The following is a 19,532-nucleotide window of genomic DNA, read 5'->3' on the forward strand; positions in this document are numbered from 1 at the left end:
CGGTGGAGGAGTAGAAGCGCTGGTCCCCTTCGGTCAAGTGTTTGTGCGTGCTCTTACCTACCGTAGGACCTCCGTCCCCGAAGCGAAGGAGGAGCAGGAACAACAGGTTGTCCTCTCTTGGCCCAGTAGTTCCGCAACTACTACCGTGGTTGTTGCGGTGGGAGACATAGAGATTTGCAAGATACATACGGATCTGAATGTTGCAGACCCATTGACTAAGCCTCTTCCACGAGCAAAACATGATCAGCACCAAGGCTCCATGGGTGTTAGAATCATTACTGTGTAATCTAGATTATTGACTCTAGTGCAAGTGGGAGACTGAAGGAAATATGCCCTAGAGGCAATAATAAAGTTATTATTTATTTCCTTATATCATGATAAAAGTTTATTATTCATGCTAGAATTGTATTAACCGGAAACGTAATACATGTGTGAATACATAGACAAACAGAGTGTCACTAGTATGCCTCTACTAGACTAGCTTGTTAATCAAAGATGGTTATGTTTCCTAACCATAGACAAAGAGTTGTCATTTGATTAACAGGATCACATCATTAGTTGAATGATCTGATTGACATGACCCATTCCATTAGCTTAGCACCCGATCGTTTAGTATGTTGCTATTGCTTTCTTCATGACTTATACATGTTCCTATGACTATGAGATTATGCAACTCCTGTTTGCCAGAGGAACACTTTGTGTGCTACCAGACGTCACAACGTAACTGGGTGATTATAAAGGAGCTCTACAGGTGTCTCCAAAGGTACATGTTGGGTTGGCGTATTTCGAGATTAGGATTTGTCACTCCGATTGTCGGAGAGGTATCTCTGGGCCCTCTCGGTAATGCACATCACTTAAGCCTTGCAAGCATTGCAACTAATGAGTTAGTTGCGGGATGATGTATTACAGAACGAGTAAAGAGACTTGCCGGTAACGAGATTGAACTAGGTATGGGATACCGACGATCGAATCTCGGGCAAGTAACATACCGATGACAAAGGGAACAACGTATGTTGTTATGCGGTCTGACCGATAAAAGATCTTCGTAGAATATGTAGGAGCCAATATGAGCATCCAGGTTTCGCTATTGGTTATTGACCGGAGACGTGTCTCGGTCATGTCTACATTGTTCTCGAACCCGTAGGGTCCGCACGCTTAAGGTTTCGATGACAGTTATATTATGAGTTTATGAGTTTTGATGTACCGAAGTTAGTTCAGAGTCCCGGATGTGATCACGGACATGACGAGGAGTCTCGAAATGGTCGAGACATAAAGATTGATATATTGGAAGCCTATGTTTGGATATCGGAAGTGTTCCGGGTGAAATCGGGATTTTATCGGAGTACCGGGAGGTTACCGGAACCCCCCGGGAGCTACATGGGCCTTAGTGGGCCTTAGTGGAAGAAGAGGAGAGGCGGCCAGGGCTGGGCCGCGCGCCCCTCCCCCTAGTCCGAATAGGACAAGGAGAGAGGGGGCCGGCGCCCCCCTCCTTTCTCTCTCTCTCTTTTCCACCTCGCGAATCCTATTCCAACTAGGATTGGGGGAGAAGTCCTACTCCCGAAGGGAGTAGGACTCCTCCTGGCGCGCCCTATGATGGCCGGCCGGCCTCCCCCCTTGAGCCTTTATATACGGAGGCAGGGGCACCCCAGAGAGACACAAGTTGATCCACGTGATCATATTCTTAGCCGTGTGCGGTGCCCCCTTCCACCATAGTCCTCGATAATATTGTAGCGGTGTTTAGGCGAAGCCCTGCTGCAGTAGAGCATCAAGATCGTCACCACGCCATCGTGCTGACGGAACTCTTCCCCGACACTTTGCTGGATCGGAGTCCGGGGATCGTCATCGAGCTGAACGTGTGCTAGAACTCGGAGGTGCCGTAGTTTCGGTGCTTGATAGGTCGGGCCGTGGAGATGTACGACTACATCAACCGAACGCTTCCGTAGTCGATCTACAAGGGTACGTAGATCATACTCTCCCCTCTCGTTGCTATGCATCATCATGATCTTGCGTGAGCGTAGGAAATTTTTTGAAATTACTACGAAACCCATCAGTGGTATCAGAGCCTAGGTTTTATATGTTGATGTTATATGCATGAGTAGAACACAAGTGAGTTGTGGGCGATATAAGTCATACTGCTTACCAGCATGTCATACTTTGGTTCGGCGGTATTGTTGGACGAAGCGGCCCAGACCGACATTACGCGTACGCTTACGCGACACCGGTTCTCCCGACGTGCTTTGCACATAGGTGGCTTGCGGGTGACAGTTTCTCCAACTTTAGTTGAACTGAGTGTGGCTACGCCCGGTCCTTGCGAAGGTTAAAACAGCACCAACTTGACAAACTATCGTTGTGGTTTTTTGATGCGTAGGTAAGATTGGTTCTTGCTTAAGCCCGTAGCAGCCACGTAAAACATGCAACAACAAAGTAGAGGACGTCTAACTTGTTTTTGCAGGGCATGTTGTGATGTGATATGGTCAAGACATGATGCTAAATTTTATTGTATGAGATGATCGTGTTTTGTAACCGAGTTATCGGCAACTGGCAGGAGCCATATGGTTGTCGCTTTATTGTATGTAATGCAATCGCGCTGTAATGCTTTACTTTATCACTAAGCGGTAGCGATAGTCGTGGAAGCAAAAGATTGGCGACACGACAACGATGCTATGATGGAGATCAAGGTGTCGCGCCGATGACGATGGTGATCATGACGGTGCTTCGGAGATGGAGATCACAAGCACAAGATGATGATGGCCATATCATATCACTTATATTGATTGCATGTGATGTTTATCTTTTATGCATCTTATCTTGATTTGATTGACGGTAGCATTATAAGATGATCTCTCACTAAATTATCAAGAAGTGTTCTCCCTGAGTATGCACCGTTGCGAAAGTTCTTCGTGCTGAGACACCACGTGATGATCGGGTGTGATAGGCTCTACGTTCAAATACAACGGGTGCAAAACAGTTGCACACGCAGAATACTCAGGTTATACTTGACGAGCCAAGCATATACAGATATGGCCTCAGAACACGGACACCGAAAGGTCGAGCGTGAATCATATAGTAGATATGATCAACATAGTGATGTTCACCAATGAAACTACTCCATCTCACGTGATGATCGGACATGGTTTAGTTGATTTGGATCACGGAATCACTTAGAGGATTAGAGGGATATCTATCTAAGTGGGAGTTCTTTAAGTAATATGATTAATTCAACCTAAATTTATCATGAACTTAGTACCTGATAGTATCTTGCTTGTTTATGTATGTTTGTAGATAAATGGCCCGTGCTGTTGTTCCGTTGAATTTTAATGCGTTCCTTGAGAAAGCAAAGTTGAAAGATGATGGTAGCAATTACACGGACTGGGTCCGTAACTTGAGTATTATCCTCATTGCTGCACAGAAGAATTACATCCTGGAAGCACCGCTGGGTGCCAGGCCTGCTGCTGGAGCAACACCAGATGTTGTGAACGTCTGGCAGAGCAAAGCTGATGACTACTCGATAGTTCAGTGTGCCATGCTTTACGACTTAGAACCGGGACTTCAACGACGTTTTGAACGTCATGGAGCATATGAGATGTTCCAGGAGTTGAAATTAATATTTCAAGCAAATGCCCGGATTGAGAGATATGAAGTCTCCAATAAGTTCTATAGCTGCAAGATGGAGGAGAACAGTTCTGTCAGTGAGCATATACTCAAAATGTCTGGGTATAATAATCACTTGATTCAGATGGGAGTTAATCTTCCAGATGATTGCGTCATTGACAGAATTCTCCAATCACTACCACCAAGCTACAAGAGCTTTGTGATGAACTATAATATGCAAGGGATGAATAAGACTATTCCCGAGCTCTTCGCAATGCTGAAAGCTGCGGAGGTAGAAATCAAAAAGGAGCATCAAGTGTTGATGGTCAACAAGACCACTAGTTTCAAGAAAAGGGCAAAGGGAAGAAGAAGGGGAACTTCAAGAAGAACAGCAAGCAAGTTGCTGCTCAAGAGAAGAAACCCAAGTCTGGACCTAAGCCTGAAACTGAGTGCTTCTACTGCAAACAGACTGGTCACTGGAAGCGGAACTGCCCCAAGTATTTGGCGGATAAGAAGGATGGCAAGGTGAACAAAGGTATATGTGATATACATGTTATTGATGTGTACCTTACTAATGCTCGCAGTAGTACCTAGGTATTTGATACTGGTTCTGTTGCTAATATTTGCAACTCGAAACAGGGACTACGGATTAAGCGAAGATTGGCTAAGGACGAGGTGAGGATGCGCGTGGGAAACGGTTCCAAAGTCGATGTGATCGCAATCGGCACGCTACCTCTACATCTACCTTCGGGATTAATATTAGACCTAAATAATTGTTATTTGGTGCCAGCGTTAAGCATGAACATTATATCTGGATCTTGTTTGATGCGAGACGGTTATTCATTTAAATCAGAGAATAATGGTTGTTCTATTTATATGAGTAATATCTTTTATGGTCATGCACCCTTGAAGAGTGGTCTATTCTTATTGAATCTCGATAGTAGTAACACACATATTCATAATGTTGAAACCAAAAGATGCAGAGTTGATAATGATAGTGCAACTTATTTGTGGCACTGCCGTTTAGGTCATATCGGTGTAAAGCGCATGAAGAAACTCCATACTGATGGACTTTTGGAACCACTTGATTATGAATCACTTGGTACTTGCGAACCGTGCCTCATGGGCAAGATGACTAAAACACCGTTCTTCGGTACTATGGAGAGAGCAACAGATTTGTTGGAAATCATACATACAGATGTGTGTGGTCCGATGAATATTGAGGCTCGTGGCGGATATCGTTATTTTCTCACCTTCGCAGATGACTTAAGCAGATATGGGTATATCTACTTAATGAAACATAAGTCTGAGACATTTGAAAAGTTCAAAGAATTTCAGAGTGAAGTTGAAAATCATCGTAACAAGAAAATAAAGTTTCTACAATCTGATCGTGGAGGAGAATATTTGAGTTACGAGTTTGGTGTACATTTGAAACAATGCGGAATAGTTTCGCAACTCACGCCACCCGGAACATCACAGCGTAATGGTGTGTCCGAACGTCGTAATCGTACTTTACTAGATATGGTGCGATCTATGATGTGTCTTACTGATTTACCGCTATCGTTTTGGGGTTATGCTTTGGAGACGGCCGCATTCACGTTAAATAGGGCACCATCAAAATCCGTTGAGACGACGCCTTATGAACTATGGTTTGGCAAGAAACCAAAGTTGTCGTTTCTGAAAGTTTGGGGCTACGATGCTTATGTGAAAAAGCTTCAACCTGATAAGCTCGAACCCAAATCGGAGAAATGTGTCTTCATAGGATATCCAAAGGAGACTATTGGATACACCTTCTATCACAGATCCGAAGGCAAGACTTTTGTTGCTAAGTTCGGAAACTTTCTAGAGAAGGAGTTTCTCTCGAAAGAAGTGAGTGGGAGGAAAGTAGAACTTGACGAGGTAACTGTACCTACTCCCTTATTGGAAAGTAGTGCATCACAGAAAACTGTTTCTGTGACACCTACACCAATTAGTGAGGAAGCTAATGATGATGATCATGAAACTTCAGAACAAGATACTACTGAACCTCGTAGATCAATCAGAGTAAGATCCGCACCAGAGTGGTACGGTAATCCTGTTCTGGAAGTCATGCTACTAGATCATGATGAACCTACGAACTATGAAGAAGCGATGGTGAACCCAGATTCCGCAAAATGGCTTGAAGCCATGAAATCTGAGATGGGATCCATGTATGAGAACAAAGTATGGACTTTGGTTGACTTGCCCAATGATCGGCAAGCAATTGAGAATAAATGGATCTTCAAGAAGAAGACTGACACCGACGGTAATATTACTGTCTACAAAGCTCGACTTGTCGCAAAAGGGTTTCGGCAAGTTCAAGGGATTGACTACGATGAGACCTTCTCACCCGTAGCGATGCTTAAGTCTGTCTGAATCATGTTAGCAATTGCCGCATTTTATGATTATGAAATTTGGCAGATGGATGTCAAAACTGCATTCCTGAATGGATTTCTGGAAGAAGAGTTGTATATGATGCAACCGGAAGGTTTTGTCAATCCAAAGGGAGCTAACAAAGTGTGCAAGCTCCAGCGATCCATTTATGGACTGGTGCAAGCCTCTCAGAGTTGGAATAAACGCTTTGATAGTGTGATTAAAGCATTTGGTTTTATACAGACTTTTGGAGAAGCATGTATTTACAAGAAAGTGAGTGGGAGCTCTGTAGCATTTCTGATATTATATGTGGATGACATATTACTGATCGGAAATGATATAGAATTTCTGGATAGCATAAAGGGATACTTGAATAAGAGTTTTTCAATGAAAGACCTCGGTGAAGCTGCTTACATATTAGGCATGAAGACCTGTAGAGATAGATCAAGACGTTTAATTGGACTTTCACAAAGCACATACCTTGACAAGATTTTGAAGAAGTTCAAAATGGATCAAGCAAAGAAAGGGTTCTTGCCTGTGTTACAAGGTGTGAAGTTGAGTCGGACTCAATGCCCGACCACTGCAGAAGATAGAGAGAAGATGAAAGATGTTCCCTATGCTTCAGCCATAGGCTCTATCATGTATGCAATGCTGTGTACCAGACCTGATGTGTGCCTTGCTATAAGTTTAGCAGGGAGGTACCAAAATAATCCAGGAGTGGATCACTGGACAGTGGTCAAGAACATCCTGAAGTACCTAAAAAGGACTAAGGATATGTTTCTCGTATATGGAGGTGACAAAGAGCTCATCGTAAACGGTTATGTTGATGCAAGCTTTGACACTGATCCGGACGATTCTAAATCGCAAACCGGATACGTGTTTACATTAAACGGTGGAGCTGTCAGTTGGTGTAGTTCTAAACAAAGCGTCGTGGCGGGATCTACGTGTGAAGCGGAATACATAGCTGCTTCGGAAGCAGCAAATGAAGGAGTCTGGATGAAGGAGTTCATATCCGACCTAGGTGTCGTACCTAGTGCATCGGGTCCAATGAAAATCTTTTGTGACAATACTGGTGCAATTGCCTTGGCGAAGGAATCTAGATTTCACAAGAGAACCAAGCACATCAAGAGACGCTTCAATTCCATCTGGGATCTAGTCCAGGTGGGAGACATAGAGATTTGCAAGATACATACGGATCTGAATGTTGCAGACCCGTTGACTAAGCCTCTTCCACGAGCAAAACATGATCAGCACCAAGGCTCCATGGGTGTTAGAATCATTACTGTGTAATCTAGATTATTGACTCTAGTGCAAGTGGGAGACTGAAGGAAATATGCCCTAGAGGCAATAATAAAGTTATTATTTATTTCCTTATATCATGATAAAAGTTTATTATTCATGCTAGAATTGTATTAACCGGAAACATAATACATGTGTGAATACATAGACAAACAGAGTGTCACTAGTATGCCTCTACTAGACTAGCTTGTTAATCAAAGATGGTTATGTTTCCTAACCATAGACAAAGAGTTGTCATTTGATTAATAGGATCACATCATTAGTTGAATGATCTGATTGACATGACCCATTCCATTAGCTTAGCACCCGATCGTTTAGTATGTTGCTATTGCTTTCTTCATCACTTATACATGTTCCTATGACTATGAGATTATGCAACTCCTGTTTGCCAGAGGAACACTTTGTGTGCTACCAGACGTCACAACGTAACTGGGTGATTATAAAGGAGCTCTACAGGTGTCTCCAAAGGTACATGTTGGGTTGGCGTATTTCGAGATTAGGATTTGTCACTCCGATTGTCGGAGAGGTATCTCTGGGCCCTCTCGGTAATGCACATCACTTAAGCCTTGCAAGCATTGCAACTAATGAGTTAGTTGCGGGATGATGTATTACAGAACGAGTAAAGAGACTTGCCGGTAACGAGATTGAACTAGGTATGGGATACCGACGATCGAATCTCGGGCAAGTAACATACCGATGACAAAGGGAACAACGTATGTTGTTATGCGGTCTGACTGATAAAAGATCTTCGTAGAATATGTAGGAGCCAATATGAGCATCCAGGTTCCGCTATTGGTTATTGACCGGAGACGTGTCTCGGTCATGTCTACATTGTTCTCGAACCCGTAGGGTCCGCACGCTTAAGGTTACGATGACAGTTATATTATGAGTTTATGCATTTTGATGTACCGAAGATTGTTCGGAGTCCCGGATGTGATCACGGACATGACGAGGAGTCTCGAAATGGTCGAGACATAAAGATTGATATATTGGAAGCCTATGTTTGGATATCGGAAGTGTTCCGGGTGAAATCGGAATTTTACCGGAGTACCGGGAGGTTACCGGAACCCCCCGGGAGCTACATGGGCCTTAGTGGGCCTTAGTGGAAGAAGAGGAGAGGCGGCCAGGGCTGGGCCGTGCGCCCCTCCCCCCTAGTCCGAATAGGACAAGGAGAGAGGGGGCCGGCGCCCCCCTCCTTTCTCTCTCTCTCTTTTCCACCTCGTGAATCCTATTCCAACTAGGATTGGGGGAGAAGTCCTACTCCCGGAGGAAGTAGGACTCCTCCTGGCGCGCCCTATGATGGCCGGCCGGCCTCCCCCCCCCCCCCCCCCTTGAGCCTTTATATACGGAGGCAGGGGCACCCCAGAGAGACACAAGTTGATCCACGTGATCATATTCTTAGCCGTGTGCGGTGCCCCCTTCCACCATAGTCCTCGATAATATTGTAGCGGTGTTTAGGCGAAGCCCTGCTGCAGTAGAGCATCAAGATCGTCACCACGCCGTCGTGCTGACGGAACTCTTCCCCGACACTTTGCTGGATCGGAGTCCGGGGATCGTCATCGAGCTGAACGTGTGCTAGAACTCGAAGGTGCCGTAGTTTCGGTGCTTGATCGGTCGGGCCGTGGAGACATACGACTACATCAACCAAATGCTTCCGTTGTCGATCTACAAGGGTACGTAGATCATACTCTCCCCTCTCGTTGCTATGCATCATCATGATCTTGCGTGAGCGTAGGAAAAATTTTGAAATTATTACGAAACCCATCACTTACATATAGCAATCGTGCGTAATAAGACATCCCCGCAGCTAAAATAACAAAAAATGGAACACTCCTCAAAATTTAGTCAGCCAAAAGTATCATGAAGAGTCACGCAACATTCTCTAATACAAACTTTAAGTTGTAAGGTTTAATTACAGTCACTTGGTTCATGGTCAATTGGCTCATTTGATCAACCAAGCCTTTAAAGCTATATAGTTCACGTGTCGTGTTCGCAAAAATAAAATAAATATTTACAAGAAGAAGGCCAAATCAAAACAAAATTACATTGGGCAGAAATCGCCGGTGGTGCCGGTGCTGGCGCTGGAGGAGCTGGCTCGGTCGGAGAATAATGTTAATTTGTTACCCCTCTGTAAACTAATATAAGAGTATTTAGATTACTAAAGTGATCTAAACACTTTTATATTACTTTACGGAGGGAGTACAAGTCAATAAGCCTTCGAGAATAGGTTTCTTTAAGAAAAAGTATCATGAAGACTCACCCAAACATTCTCTAATACAAATTTTAATTTGTGTAAGTATTACATCAAGTGTTTAATTACAAGTCGCTTGGTTCATGGTCAATTGGCCCATTTGATCAACCAAGTCTTTAAAGCTATATAGTTCACTCACCCGCAAAAAAAAAAAGCTATATAGTTCACGTGTCGTGTTCCCAAAAATAAAATAAATATTTACAAGAAGAAGGCCAAATCAAAACAAAACTACATCCGGCAGAAATCGCCGGTGGTGCTGGTGCCGGTGCTGGCGCTGGAGGAGCTGGCCCGGTCGGAGAAGGCGTCGGCGGGGGCGGCCATGGCGGAGACCGTGTCCCTGTAGGTCTTCCTGACGGCCCAGAGCGCGCGGCAGCAGTCGTCCATGCTGGGCCGCTCGTCACGGATGGGCCCCATGCACCGGAACGCTAGCTCCAGCACGGCCTCCACGGCCGTGGCCGCCGCGCCGGTCCGCAGCAGGCACGGGTCGAGCACCTCCTCCGCCGCCTTTCCCTCGACGAGCTTCCGCATCGCCCACCGCGCCGTCAGCCGCTCCTTCATCTCCCGCTTGGGCTCGATGGGGCGGCGCCCGGACACCATCTCGACGAGGAGGACGCCGAAGGAGTAGACGTCGCTCCGGTCCGTGAGCTGGCACGTCTTGAGGTACTCCGGGTCGAGGTACCCCGCGGTGCCCTTGACCTGCGTGGACACGTGCCTCGCCCCACCGCCCCCCTCGCCGTGGCCGAGGCCGCCGGCGCCGAGGCGGGCGAAGCCGAAGTCGGCCACCTTGGCGCGCAGCGAGGCGGTGAGCAGGATGTTGGAGGACTTGATGTCGCGGTGGATGATGGGGTGGTCGGAGTACATGTGGAGGTAGGTGACGGCGTGGGCGACGTCGATGGCGACGTCGAGGCGGGCGGCGAGCTCGAGGAAGCGGCCGTGGCGGCGGTCGAGGTGCTCGCGGAGGGTGCCGTTGGGGACGTGCTCGATGACCACCACCCGCTCCTCGCCGTGCTCCAGGTAGCCGTAGAAGCGGACGAGGCTCTGGTGTTCGATGCGCGCCATGATCTTGACCTCGCTCCGGAACTCCACGTCCACGTGCGGGTTCTGCATCCGCTGCTTGGCGCGCTTCACCGCCACCACCGTGCCGTCCGGGAGCACGCCCTTGTACACGGCGCCGAAGCCGCCCTGGCCGATCTTGAGCGCCGGCGAGAAGTTGCTGGTGGCCTTGAGGATCTCCTCCATGGTGAACACCGAGCTCTGGAACTGGTACTGCTGCTGCGTCTGCGATAAGCTCCTCCGCCCGCCGCCGTACAGCCCTCCTCCTCCTCCTCTCCCCGTTCCTCCCCGGAGCATCAACGGCCGCCCGGTGCCGTAGCCGCCGAACGCTGTAACAGTAAGACCAGTCAAGGTGACGAAGGAGAATAAGCAGACCGGCCGTCCGCCGATCGAGAAGAAGGGAAGGCTTACAAGGCGGCTTCTTGATGGCGTCGTCATGCGCCGGCGCTGGCGCCTGCTTGGACCGCTTCTTCTTGGCGGAGGTGGGAGACGACGGCGTGGAGAAGGAGCTGAACCAGACGCCGATGGACCGGAACAGCGACTTGGCCCGGCCGCTGCCGACGGAGAGCTGCTGCGACCACGCGGGGCTGGGCGCCGGCCCGAGCCGCTCCCGCCGGCCGGACCCCGACGCCGACAGCCTCCTACGGTGGTCGCGTCCGTCCATCTCCCACAGGCCACAGCTACGTCCACAGCTCCAGCCAGCGAGCCGGGCGGCGAAGTCGACGTACGGTTTATAGAAGAGGGCAAGGGCGCGGGCGCGGGCGCGACCACGTCCATCCAAGGAAGGCCGGCCAGCTAGGCAGCGGCGCAGCGCACGTGGGCCCTCCTCCCACCATACAATGTGTCTCTGCGTGTGGGCCCGAGGCCGCCCCGGGCCCACTCTGCAGTGCTATCCAGTGTGCTGGAGCTGGAGCTGGACCGGGCAAACCATCCAGCAAAGAGTGGAAGAGTTCTCTACCAACTGCCACGAGCTCATCTTGATCAAGCATTTAAACGGGCACCGCAGGTGGGCCCGCCCCTCGCCATGGAACTACCGTGTGCCTCTGCAAGTGGGCCATGAACACTTCCGCACCCACATGCAGTTGCTGCAGTGTCTTTAGGCGACCTGGCATAAATAAAACGCCCATTGGCAGAGGAGAGAATTCTTCCACCCACACCATCCGTCTGCCAGATCAGCGGCAAGGATTCATTTAAGAATCATACGACTTGATTTCTCTCGAAAGTAAACTGCATAATACAGTGAAATTTGTCAGTTTTGCTTCTCATGATTCATAAACGCTATTTGTTAGACAGAAAACAATTTAAGGATAAGACCATTTCAGATGAATGCCTGCGAAGATCCACGGGCCGCGGGGAAGGGAGGGAGGTGATGTGGTTGGCCGACCCCAGGGTCGAGCCAGGACCTCGCCGAAGACAGTAACAACGTGAGGGATAACCGGTGTTGCCGTGTTGGTGAGAAGCCTTTTTTCCTTTCCATTGCCACTCGAATTAGATAGCTACTACTCCCTCCGTTCCAAATTACTCGTCGCAGAAATGAATGTATTTAGAACTAAAATACATCTAGATACATTCACTTCTGCAATCAGTAATTCAGAACGGAGGGAGTAGTAAGCTCGATGTCATACATGACTCAGTTGACGGAGTGAGGGAAATAATGCGTTGCGGCGCAATCAGGCCAGACACATACACAGAGAGAGAAGGGCAGGAGGAAGAAGAAAAGCGACCTCACCGTTCGTTTTCAATGAAACAGCTTGAATATGTTTGTTTTTGATACAACGGCTCGGATTTGTTCGTTTTCGATACAACGGCTCAGTGCCATTCCCTTCTGATCGATTGGACACATGATTTCAATTTTCACATAAGTGCTTCCAATCGTAAATCATTTGAGATTTTCTTACGTCTTAAGTCAATTTGCGGAAAATGCAATTCCAATTCCTTTTCTATCACCGCAATTTCTAAAAAGTGTTCATAAAAAGACTAAATTGAAGTCAATCTTTTTAGAATCATCTTAAGACGTAAGAATACCTCAATCGACAAAATTATCACAAAAACCTCAGCCTTACGACTCTACGACTGAAGTTGTGCGTTCTAAAATTGTCTTAAGACATACGAAAATGTCAGTTGACTTAGATATACATGACCCTATTTTATAAGACAATTGCCGAGTAAATGTGCTTGGAGGGACCGTGTCAATGTCCTCGGACGGCAGCCACTTGTGGCACAAGAGAGCAGCGCCAGCATTTCATCATAGTACCAAAACCGCTTGATTAAGTCTCAAGTGTGGCTTCGCTGTCACACCCAGACCTGTTCAAAGGTCAACCTTCATGGGATTACACGCAACAATAACTATGATAAATCTATCACCCATAATGCCCGGACAACGAGCTGAGCTCGCACATATTCGTCAACGAGAGCAACATCAGCAGCTAAAGAACAATTATGCCGGCGGATAAAACTATGCGCCGCACCGGAAGATGGATTACTCAACAAGAAACATAAGATGAAAAACAGGTACAGCTCGGATCACCAAACGGGAGAAGATTCAGGGGGTAAGGATATACAAATGAAGACACAATTCAGAACCAGTTCTTTTATACTTGATGTCACCCTATATCTAGTAAGTATGTGATGGTTTATACAGACGCTCGACGAATCACAGAAAACACAACCCAAAATCCAGAAAGCATGAAAAAAAGAGAGCTAGATTCAGAGTTTCGACTAGTATGAAGTGCATGTTGCAGATGCAGCCAGCTAATCCTCCTGTTACCATAAACAGCCACGGCTCGACACAAATGCTAGTATAAACATAGGGATGGATGTTTTTTTAGGTAACATATTTCTTGATGCTTGTGTTTTTCATTATTTCCCATTTGTTCTCCCAAGATGCATTCCAGTAGCACCTCCACCAGATCATACTATCATATTAGGAGCAGAGTAGTTGCTGATTTTACTTCCCCATAGAGAAAAGGACTAGTACTAAACCTCCTCGGTAGGCACACACGAGCTCCTAGAGAAGATCCACCAGGGTCAACATGCTATTCATACATCTCATCTATCAAAGTTATCTGCAACATAGCACGAGAAGCTTTCGTCAAAGCAAGGTACCATATTTATTTGCAGATAATTTGTGCAAAAACAGAATTATCACAAATTGGGGACTTGAAAAGAAAACGATAGCCAATAACAAATCGTCACAAATATTATCAAAGAGATATCCACAGGTTGTCCTCTTATATTCATACTGATCAGCATCATCAGAAAGTTTGTATCTAAGCTTTTTCAGAATGATAAACACCTATTAAAGTATACCTTTCCATGCAACGTGTCTCACAATGAACATACATACAGCCATACAGGGCACGACAACAGAAAACACATTGACATGCGTCGACGGCACTGTCTTTAGTGAGCTATATGGGTTTTACCATACTAACCTGGTCACAGACTGGGCAAGTCTCGCTTCGCTCCATCCATTCGAGTATGCAACAAAGATGGAAATGATGCTCGCATTTGGTGATAGAGCGGGGATTTTCTTCATCATATTCTGGTGAGAGGACAAAAAGAAAGGTTATTATAAGGAATTTTATGGTCCAGCAAAACATACAGCTTAGATTTAGAACATCCATTGGTGCATCAGTGGAGGATAATGAGAGTGTCGCATGCATCAGCAACCAGAAACTACAGCATGATGAACTTCCTATTTTATATCTCATAAGAAAGGTCCACTATGTCAGGTTGCATGCATCCAGCAACAAGTGAACTGTTTAAGGCTCCAATGAAGAAAAGAGAAGACTTATAAGCATGCAGAATTATCCATCCACTGATATGAATGTATAAACAATGCATACATCTGAACCAAATGCAGAAAAATAACTGGAACACCAGCACTTGTTTGACTGACAGATTCTGGGTAAGATAACCCTCTACCATCATTAGAGAAATAACAAATGGTTATGTTTCAACTAAATAAGATCAATCTCTTCGCCAATTTACCCTGTCAACAAGAAATCAGCAGGCTATAGGAAGAGTAGCACAAACATGTTCATCCAGTTCCACAACCAAGTAAAGACAGTATCAACAAATGATCAAGAGAAAAACAACCTTCAAGGCAGATAGGGCAAACATCCTCCTCCTCGATCTTATCTTCAGGGGCACCTTTTTCACATGATTCGTATTCATCCACCTTCAGAGATTCCTGCTGATCATCTGTTTTGCTTTTAATATCTGACTTCTCCAGATCTGCACATGAAAAATTAAGCTTGCCTCACTACCATTACTAGGTTAATTCTAATAAGCCTAAAAAAATTCTAATTAACCTCAAAGACCATAAGAGCTTTACCTGGGTTTTCTGTAACTGGCAAACTAACATCATAAGGCAATGGTGCAGGTGGTGCCCGATAAGTGTCAGGAGTGGATGTGTCCAGGTTTGTGTCAACTGCGACTATAGCAGAAGCTGGAGATGACCCGTCAAAGGCAGAAGATAAAGGTTCATGCTCCTCTTGGTTTTGCTGATGCTGGATAAAGCAAAGCAAACAGTCTTAGCAACATCAAGTGACTAATAATGCCGTACTTGACAAAACAGAGGTACCACCTAGTCATTATTAATCATGACAATTTACCAACAAAAAGGAGGCTGTGATTTTTGCAGAAGTGTGTACATATCACATATACAACTTTACAGGTTTACAGCAAGTTCATATTGACTAAAGACCAGAGTCTACAATGCCAAATCATCAAGAACTGAAGACACACAAATGGGAGATGCACGCTGTAGGTAACATAATTTGTCATGTTGCACCAAAAACTGCAAAGAAGTCAGTTAAACTTGTACCACTCTGCTATTATAAGCATGTGCAAGTAAAACATCAGCTAATTCTGGAACACCCGCTGATGACTCGCACATGCCAGATCAACAAGTATTACATACAACAACCTTAAATTAGTAGCAGAAAAACATAAAACAACTTAAATATAAATATATGAGTATCGTGATTGTGGATAATCTGATTTGATCTTCATATAAAAGAAATGCAAGGGAGACGGTAGAGACCACCCTGACACTGACGTCAGGTCATTCGATAGTTGACAGTGGCACACAAATCAGAGAACACTGTGAATTCACAGAGCATAAAACAGGGTCTACATACATAGATATGAACTGGTGCTCTATCCGCTTCCGCTCTTGATGCACAACAGCAGCAGCCACCCATTCTATCCTTGATGAAAGAGCTTAATCAGGGCTATCCTCTAGCTATTGTTTTCGTCTCTCATACCCTACAAAGAAACAAGTCCATGGTGATATAAGAAAGAACAGGGAATCATGATTTGAACAAGAAATACAGCATATGGCACAACTGCACAAGATAAGGCAAAGTGCGCCGGCACGCGACCATACAACTGTACAGGCACCTTGTTATTCTCTGGTTTACTCTAATAGAGCTGATCTAACACCCACAGAAATGACATATCACTTGTGGACATGACCTGACCACCATGCCTTCATACTACAAGTCATGCTAAACCATGCACCATACTCCACAATTTCGCATTCTAGCTCAGAAAATGGGCATCGGCAGTGCCACCGGAGCTTTTAGCCGATAGCAAATCGACCAATCGAGCACGGAGCTACCTACCGACACAGCCTTATCCCCTGAAGACAAGGCAAGGCTTGCAAACAACACGAGTGCACCCCCCCATGTAGCCTTCACTTCAACTCATGAGCGAGAAAAGCATGGGCAAGTGTGCAGTGTGCCTGCAGCACCAACAAGACATGGATAGTGTGCCCAAACTCCAAACCCCCAGCGCAAAGCGTGCAAGCAAGTGCCGGATTGCGCCGGCAGGAGCAGGCAGGCGTCACCAGACAGCTAAATTCCGATCGAGGCCACGTTGATTCACAGCACTGAGCACCGTCCAGTTCACGGTGGGTCGATTGCAGGGGCCAGGCGGACGGCGTGAGGCAGCCGCAACCCCCCTTGTCCCCTTCCTCTTTTGCGTGGAGCACGCTATGCCGCTACTCTAAAACCACAGCCGGATTACCGAATCCGCGGGCGACGAGACGGATCGGAGCTACCCCCGAGAGGAACAGACGGGTATCTGGGCTCGCGGAACAAGGAAGACGACGAACCTCCTGCAATCCGAGCAAGCGAAGCAAAACCCGCGACCTCCTTTTTTTCCTCCGACGGAGCAACCCGAGCAAAAACCCCGACGCTCCTCCCGCTTCCTCCTTCCTCTTCTCCGGCGCGGGCGGCGGCGAGGGCCCGGGAATTCGAGCGGACCTGGGGGGGAATCGAGCGGAGGAGAGAATAAAAACGAAATTCATCCCGGGGAAGGGGAGGGGAATCGACGACCGAAGCATGAGCAAGGAGCGCGCGGGGTCGAGCCGGAGACGGATTACCGGCGGGAGCGGGGGAAGGCCCGGCGGTGGCCGGCGGGGTTGCTGCTGGGGCGGGGCGGGGCGGGGTGGGGTGGGGTTTCTCCGTCCGCCGGGGCCGAGCGAGCGAGCGGGCGGGCGAGCTCCCTGGCTCTCGTGTGCTCCTCTCCTCTCCTCTCCTGTGTGGAGGGAGAGTGGGGGTGGTGCGCGGCGGTTTGCGGGATCCGGAGGGGCTTTTCTGCAAGAGTGGCCTGGGTGGAGACGAGGACCGAGGAACAATGCCTGCTCACCCAGTCAAACCTACTCCCTCCCACTGTGCGTGGGCCCACGGCGGTGCCCGGGCCCGCGCGTCACGCGGAGGGGACGGGTGCTAGCTGACACCGATAAGATCCTCCTCGCACTGGCGCCTCGCTTTCTGACGTCACGCGCTGGCTTTTTTCTTTTTCCGTTTGTTTTCTGGAGAGGGGGGGAAATGGCTGGGAGATGGCGAGGCCGCGGGATCGGGGTGCCACGGGGGCGGGACACGTGGATCTGGGCGTGTCGCTGACGGTGGGCCCCGGGGAGGTGCGGGCAGTCGCCTCCGAGTAGGGGCTGGTCGGCTGGGATGGTTGGACTTTCGTTTGTGATGCTAACGGGGTCGTCGACGTGGCTTTGACTCGACAGCGATGGCGCGTGTGTGTGTGTGTGTGTTTCAAGAGAAATCGGTGGTATGTGGTTAGGTAAGCTGTTTTGTGCTACTCGTGTCTTTGGTGGTTCTAGTAAAGAGAGAAAGGGGGCTACGCACTTGATCCGCAAGACATTTTCTCGCATGGCCCAACTCTAAGCTGCTAACATTAACTATGTTTATTTTGTTTTGTTTTGTTTTTGTTTTGCGATTATATACATTTGATGTTTCGAAACGGCATTCAAAACGGACGGCAGGCGGGTGCGTTCGTTTTCTCACATCTATTTTTTGCGAATGGACCTCCCGACGGTCGCGCGTGAGTGTGGACAACGCGACCATGAGCGAGGCGCTGGCCGAGCTGGATGTCGAAACAAGGCATGGGGCCCACAGACATGCCCGAGACGAGGCGTTGGCTGCCACACCTATCGAAACTAGGCAGGGGCCCCACATCACGCACGCGCCTGGGTGAGGGTGTTGATTGGTGCACCTATCGAGTAGGGGGGTCGTAGCTCAAACGCTATGGGCTACTGGTTGGTGTGCATGTTGAAACAGGCCGGATAGGCCACATCACGCACGTAAGGGCGGTGTTTTTGTTTGCGTGTTTGTCATAACAGGGGGATACACACACAATGAGGGCATTGGTTGCACTACTAAGAAATCTCTACTATTAAAGGAGGATCGAACGTCATGATGGTTCGACCTTCTTCGATCCCCACCTCCCTTCGTACAGCCATGCCCGCAGCATCCCCACACGACAAGAAAAAAATCAAAACTGATCCCGCACGACAGAAAAAAAAACGAAAAGAAAAACCCATGTACGCACGTCCCACCCCCACTCCCCGAATCCCTCGCTCCCGATCCCCTATCCCCGAGAGCAATCGCCGCCGCTAACCTGTTCCTTTGCCGCTCGGCGGCAAGGAGAGAGTCTGACGTCTCCTTCTCTCCTCTCACCCACGGGCTCGAGCTTTCTGGCCGCCAACCCCTGCCCGCCTCCACTCTCCATCCAGAGGCCCATGGCTCGGATCCACTTGCCCTCTCGTCGGAGCCATCAGCGGCGACCTCGGGGATTGGAGCTGCTTGCCATCTCATTTATTCTTCACCCAGTCCAGGAGGTGCTCGACACGGGGAGGGCAACGAGCAGGACGACGCGGCGGCAGCGGCAACGGACGACGGGCTAGGTAACCTTATCTCCCTACCATCGCTCCACACATCTTCTCCCAGTAGGCTGTGCTCCAGCACTCCCTCGTTCACATATAGGGTTTCAATAGTGCAGCGAAGCAGCCGATGGATCCGTTCCTTACACGCCGCACGACGAGGCAGTGGCGGCTGGCCTAGGCGGCCGCGACGCCTAGTAGTCGCAGGCCGTCGACGACCTATGCAACGACGTGAGCACGTCGCTGCTCCGTTTCAAACCTTAGGAGTTCTGCGTCAGGGTAAGCATAGAAATCCTACCTGCATTAGTAGTGTCAAGCTTCATACTATCTGTCACATTTAAGACAATTGGTATCTCTGTTTAGTAATCCGTTTAAGAAAAGGAAAACACATCAGACAATTGCCTGCTTTGAGGACAATACGATTTTACAAATGCTTCTTCTCCTTGCGAGTTGTGACCCTCAGGCCTTGATTTCAAACATTTGCAACTCAACGTATTATTTTTAGTTCATATAAGAAGGTACTGACCATTGGCTTTTCAAGAACACTGCCCCTGTAGCAAAATACCCATCTGCTCATATAGCTACACAGGTAGCACATTGGTTTCATTTGGATTCTTGAGTTTTCATGTGTCTTAGAAAGAGCAGCTTTCACTTTTTGAAGAGTTCGTTTACATTGGTAACTGCAGTCCAAGTATAGATTAATAGTCCTGCTATTGAAGTTTGATTAATTTTCCTTTTCCAAGTTATTATTGGTCCAGC

The 19,532-nt window shown here is 47.7% G+C and overlaps 2 protein-coding genes across 3 annotated transcripts; both read right to left on the reverse strand.

The window, feature by feature from the left end:
• Positions 1-9,525: 9,525 nt before the first annotated feature.
• On the reverse strand, positions 9,526-11,677 carry LOC147966760 (calmodulin-binding receptor-like cytoplasmic kinase 2). Its single transcript, XM_087529096.1, has 2 exons — positions 10,997-11,677; positions 9,526-10,914 (listed from the first exon to the last, which is right to left on the reverse strand). Exons 1-2 carry the CDS (start codon positions 11,247-11,249, stop codon positions 9,761-9,763), a joined length of 1,407 nt encoding a protein of 468 aa, XP_087385222.1. The 5' UTR covers positions 11,250-11,677; the 3' UTR covers positions 9,526-9,760.
• Positions 11,678-13,149: 1,472 nt separating this feature from the next.
• On the reverse strand, positions 13,150-17,157 carry LOC147966761 (putative E3 ubiquitin-protein ligase RHB1A). Of its 2 annotated transcripts, XM_087529098.1 has the most exons (7): positions 16,980-17,156; positions 16,710-16,860; positions 15,733-15,859; positions 14,925-15,099; positions 14,687-14,824; positions 14,020-14,129; positions 13,150-13,650 (listed from the first exon to the last, which is right to left on the reverse strand). In XM_087529098.1, the coding sequence occupies exons 3-7, from the start codon at positions 15,793-15,795 to the stop codon at positions 13,621-13,623; spliced, it is 516 nt and encodes a 171-aa protein (XP_087385224.1). In that variant the 5' UTR covers positions 15,796-15,859; positions 16,710-16,860; positions 16,980-17,156; the 3' UTR covers positions 13,150-13,620. The 2 variants fall into 2 exon arrangements, with proteins under 2 accessions (XP_087385224.1, XP_087385225.1); XM_087529099.1 differs by lacking the exon at positions 16,710-16,860 and having other exon boundaries at positions 16,980-17,157.
• Positions 17,158-19,532: the final 2,375 nt, after the last annotated feature.

The sequence above is a fragment of the Triticum urartu genome, chromosome 6A, assembly GCF_056163025.1.
Source record: "Triticum urartu cultivar PI428250 chromosome 6A, HENAU_Tu73, whole genome shotgun sequence".
Taxonomy (NCBI): Eukaryota; Viridiplantae; Streptophyta; class Magnoliopsida; order Poales; family Poaceae; genus Triticum; species Triticum urartu.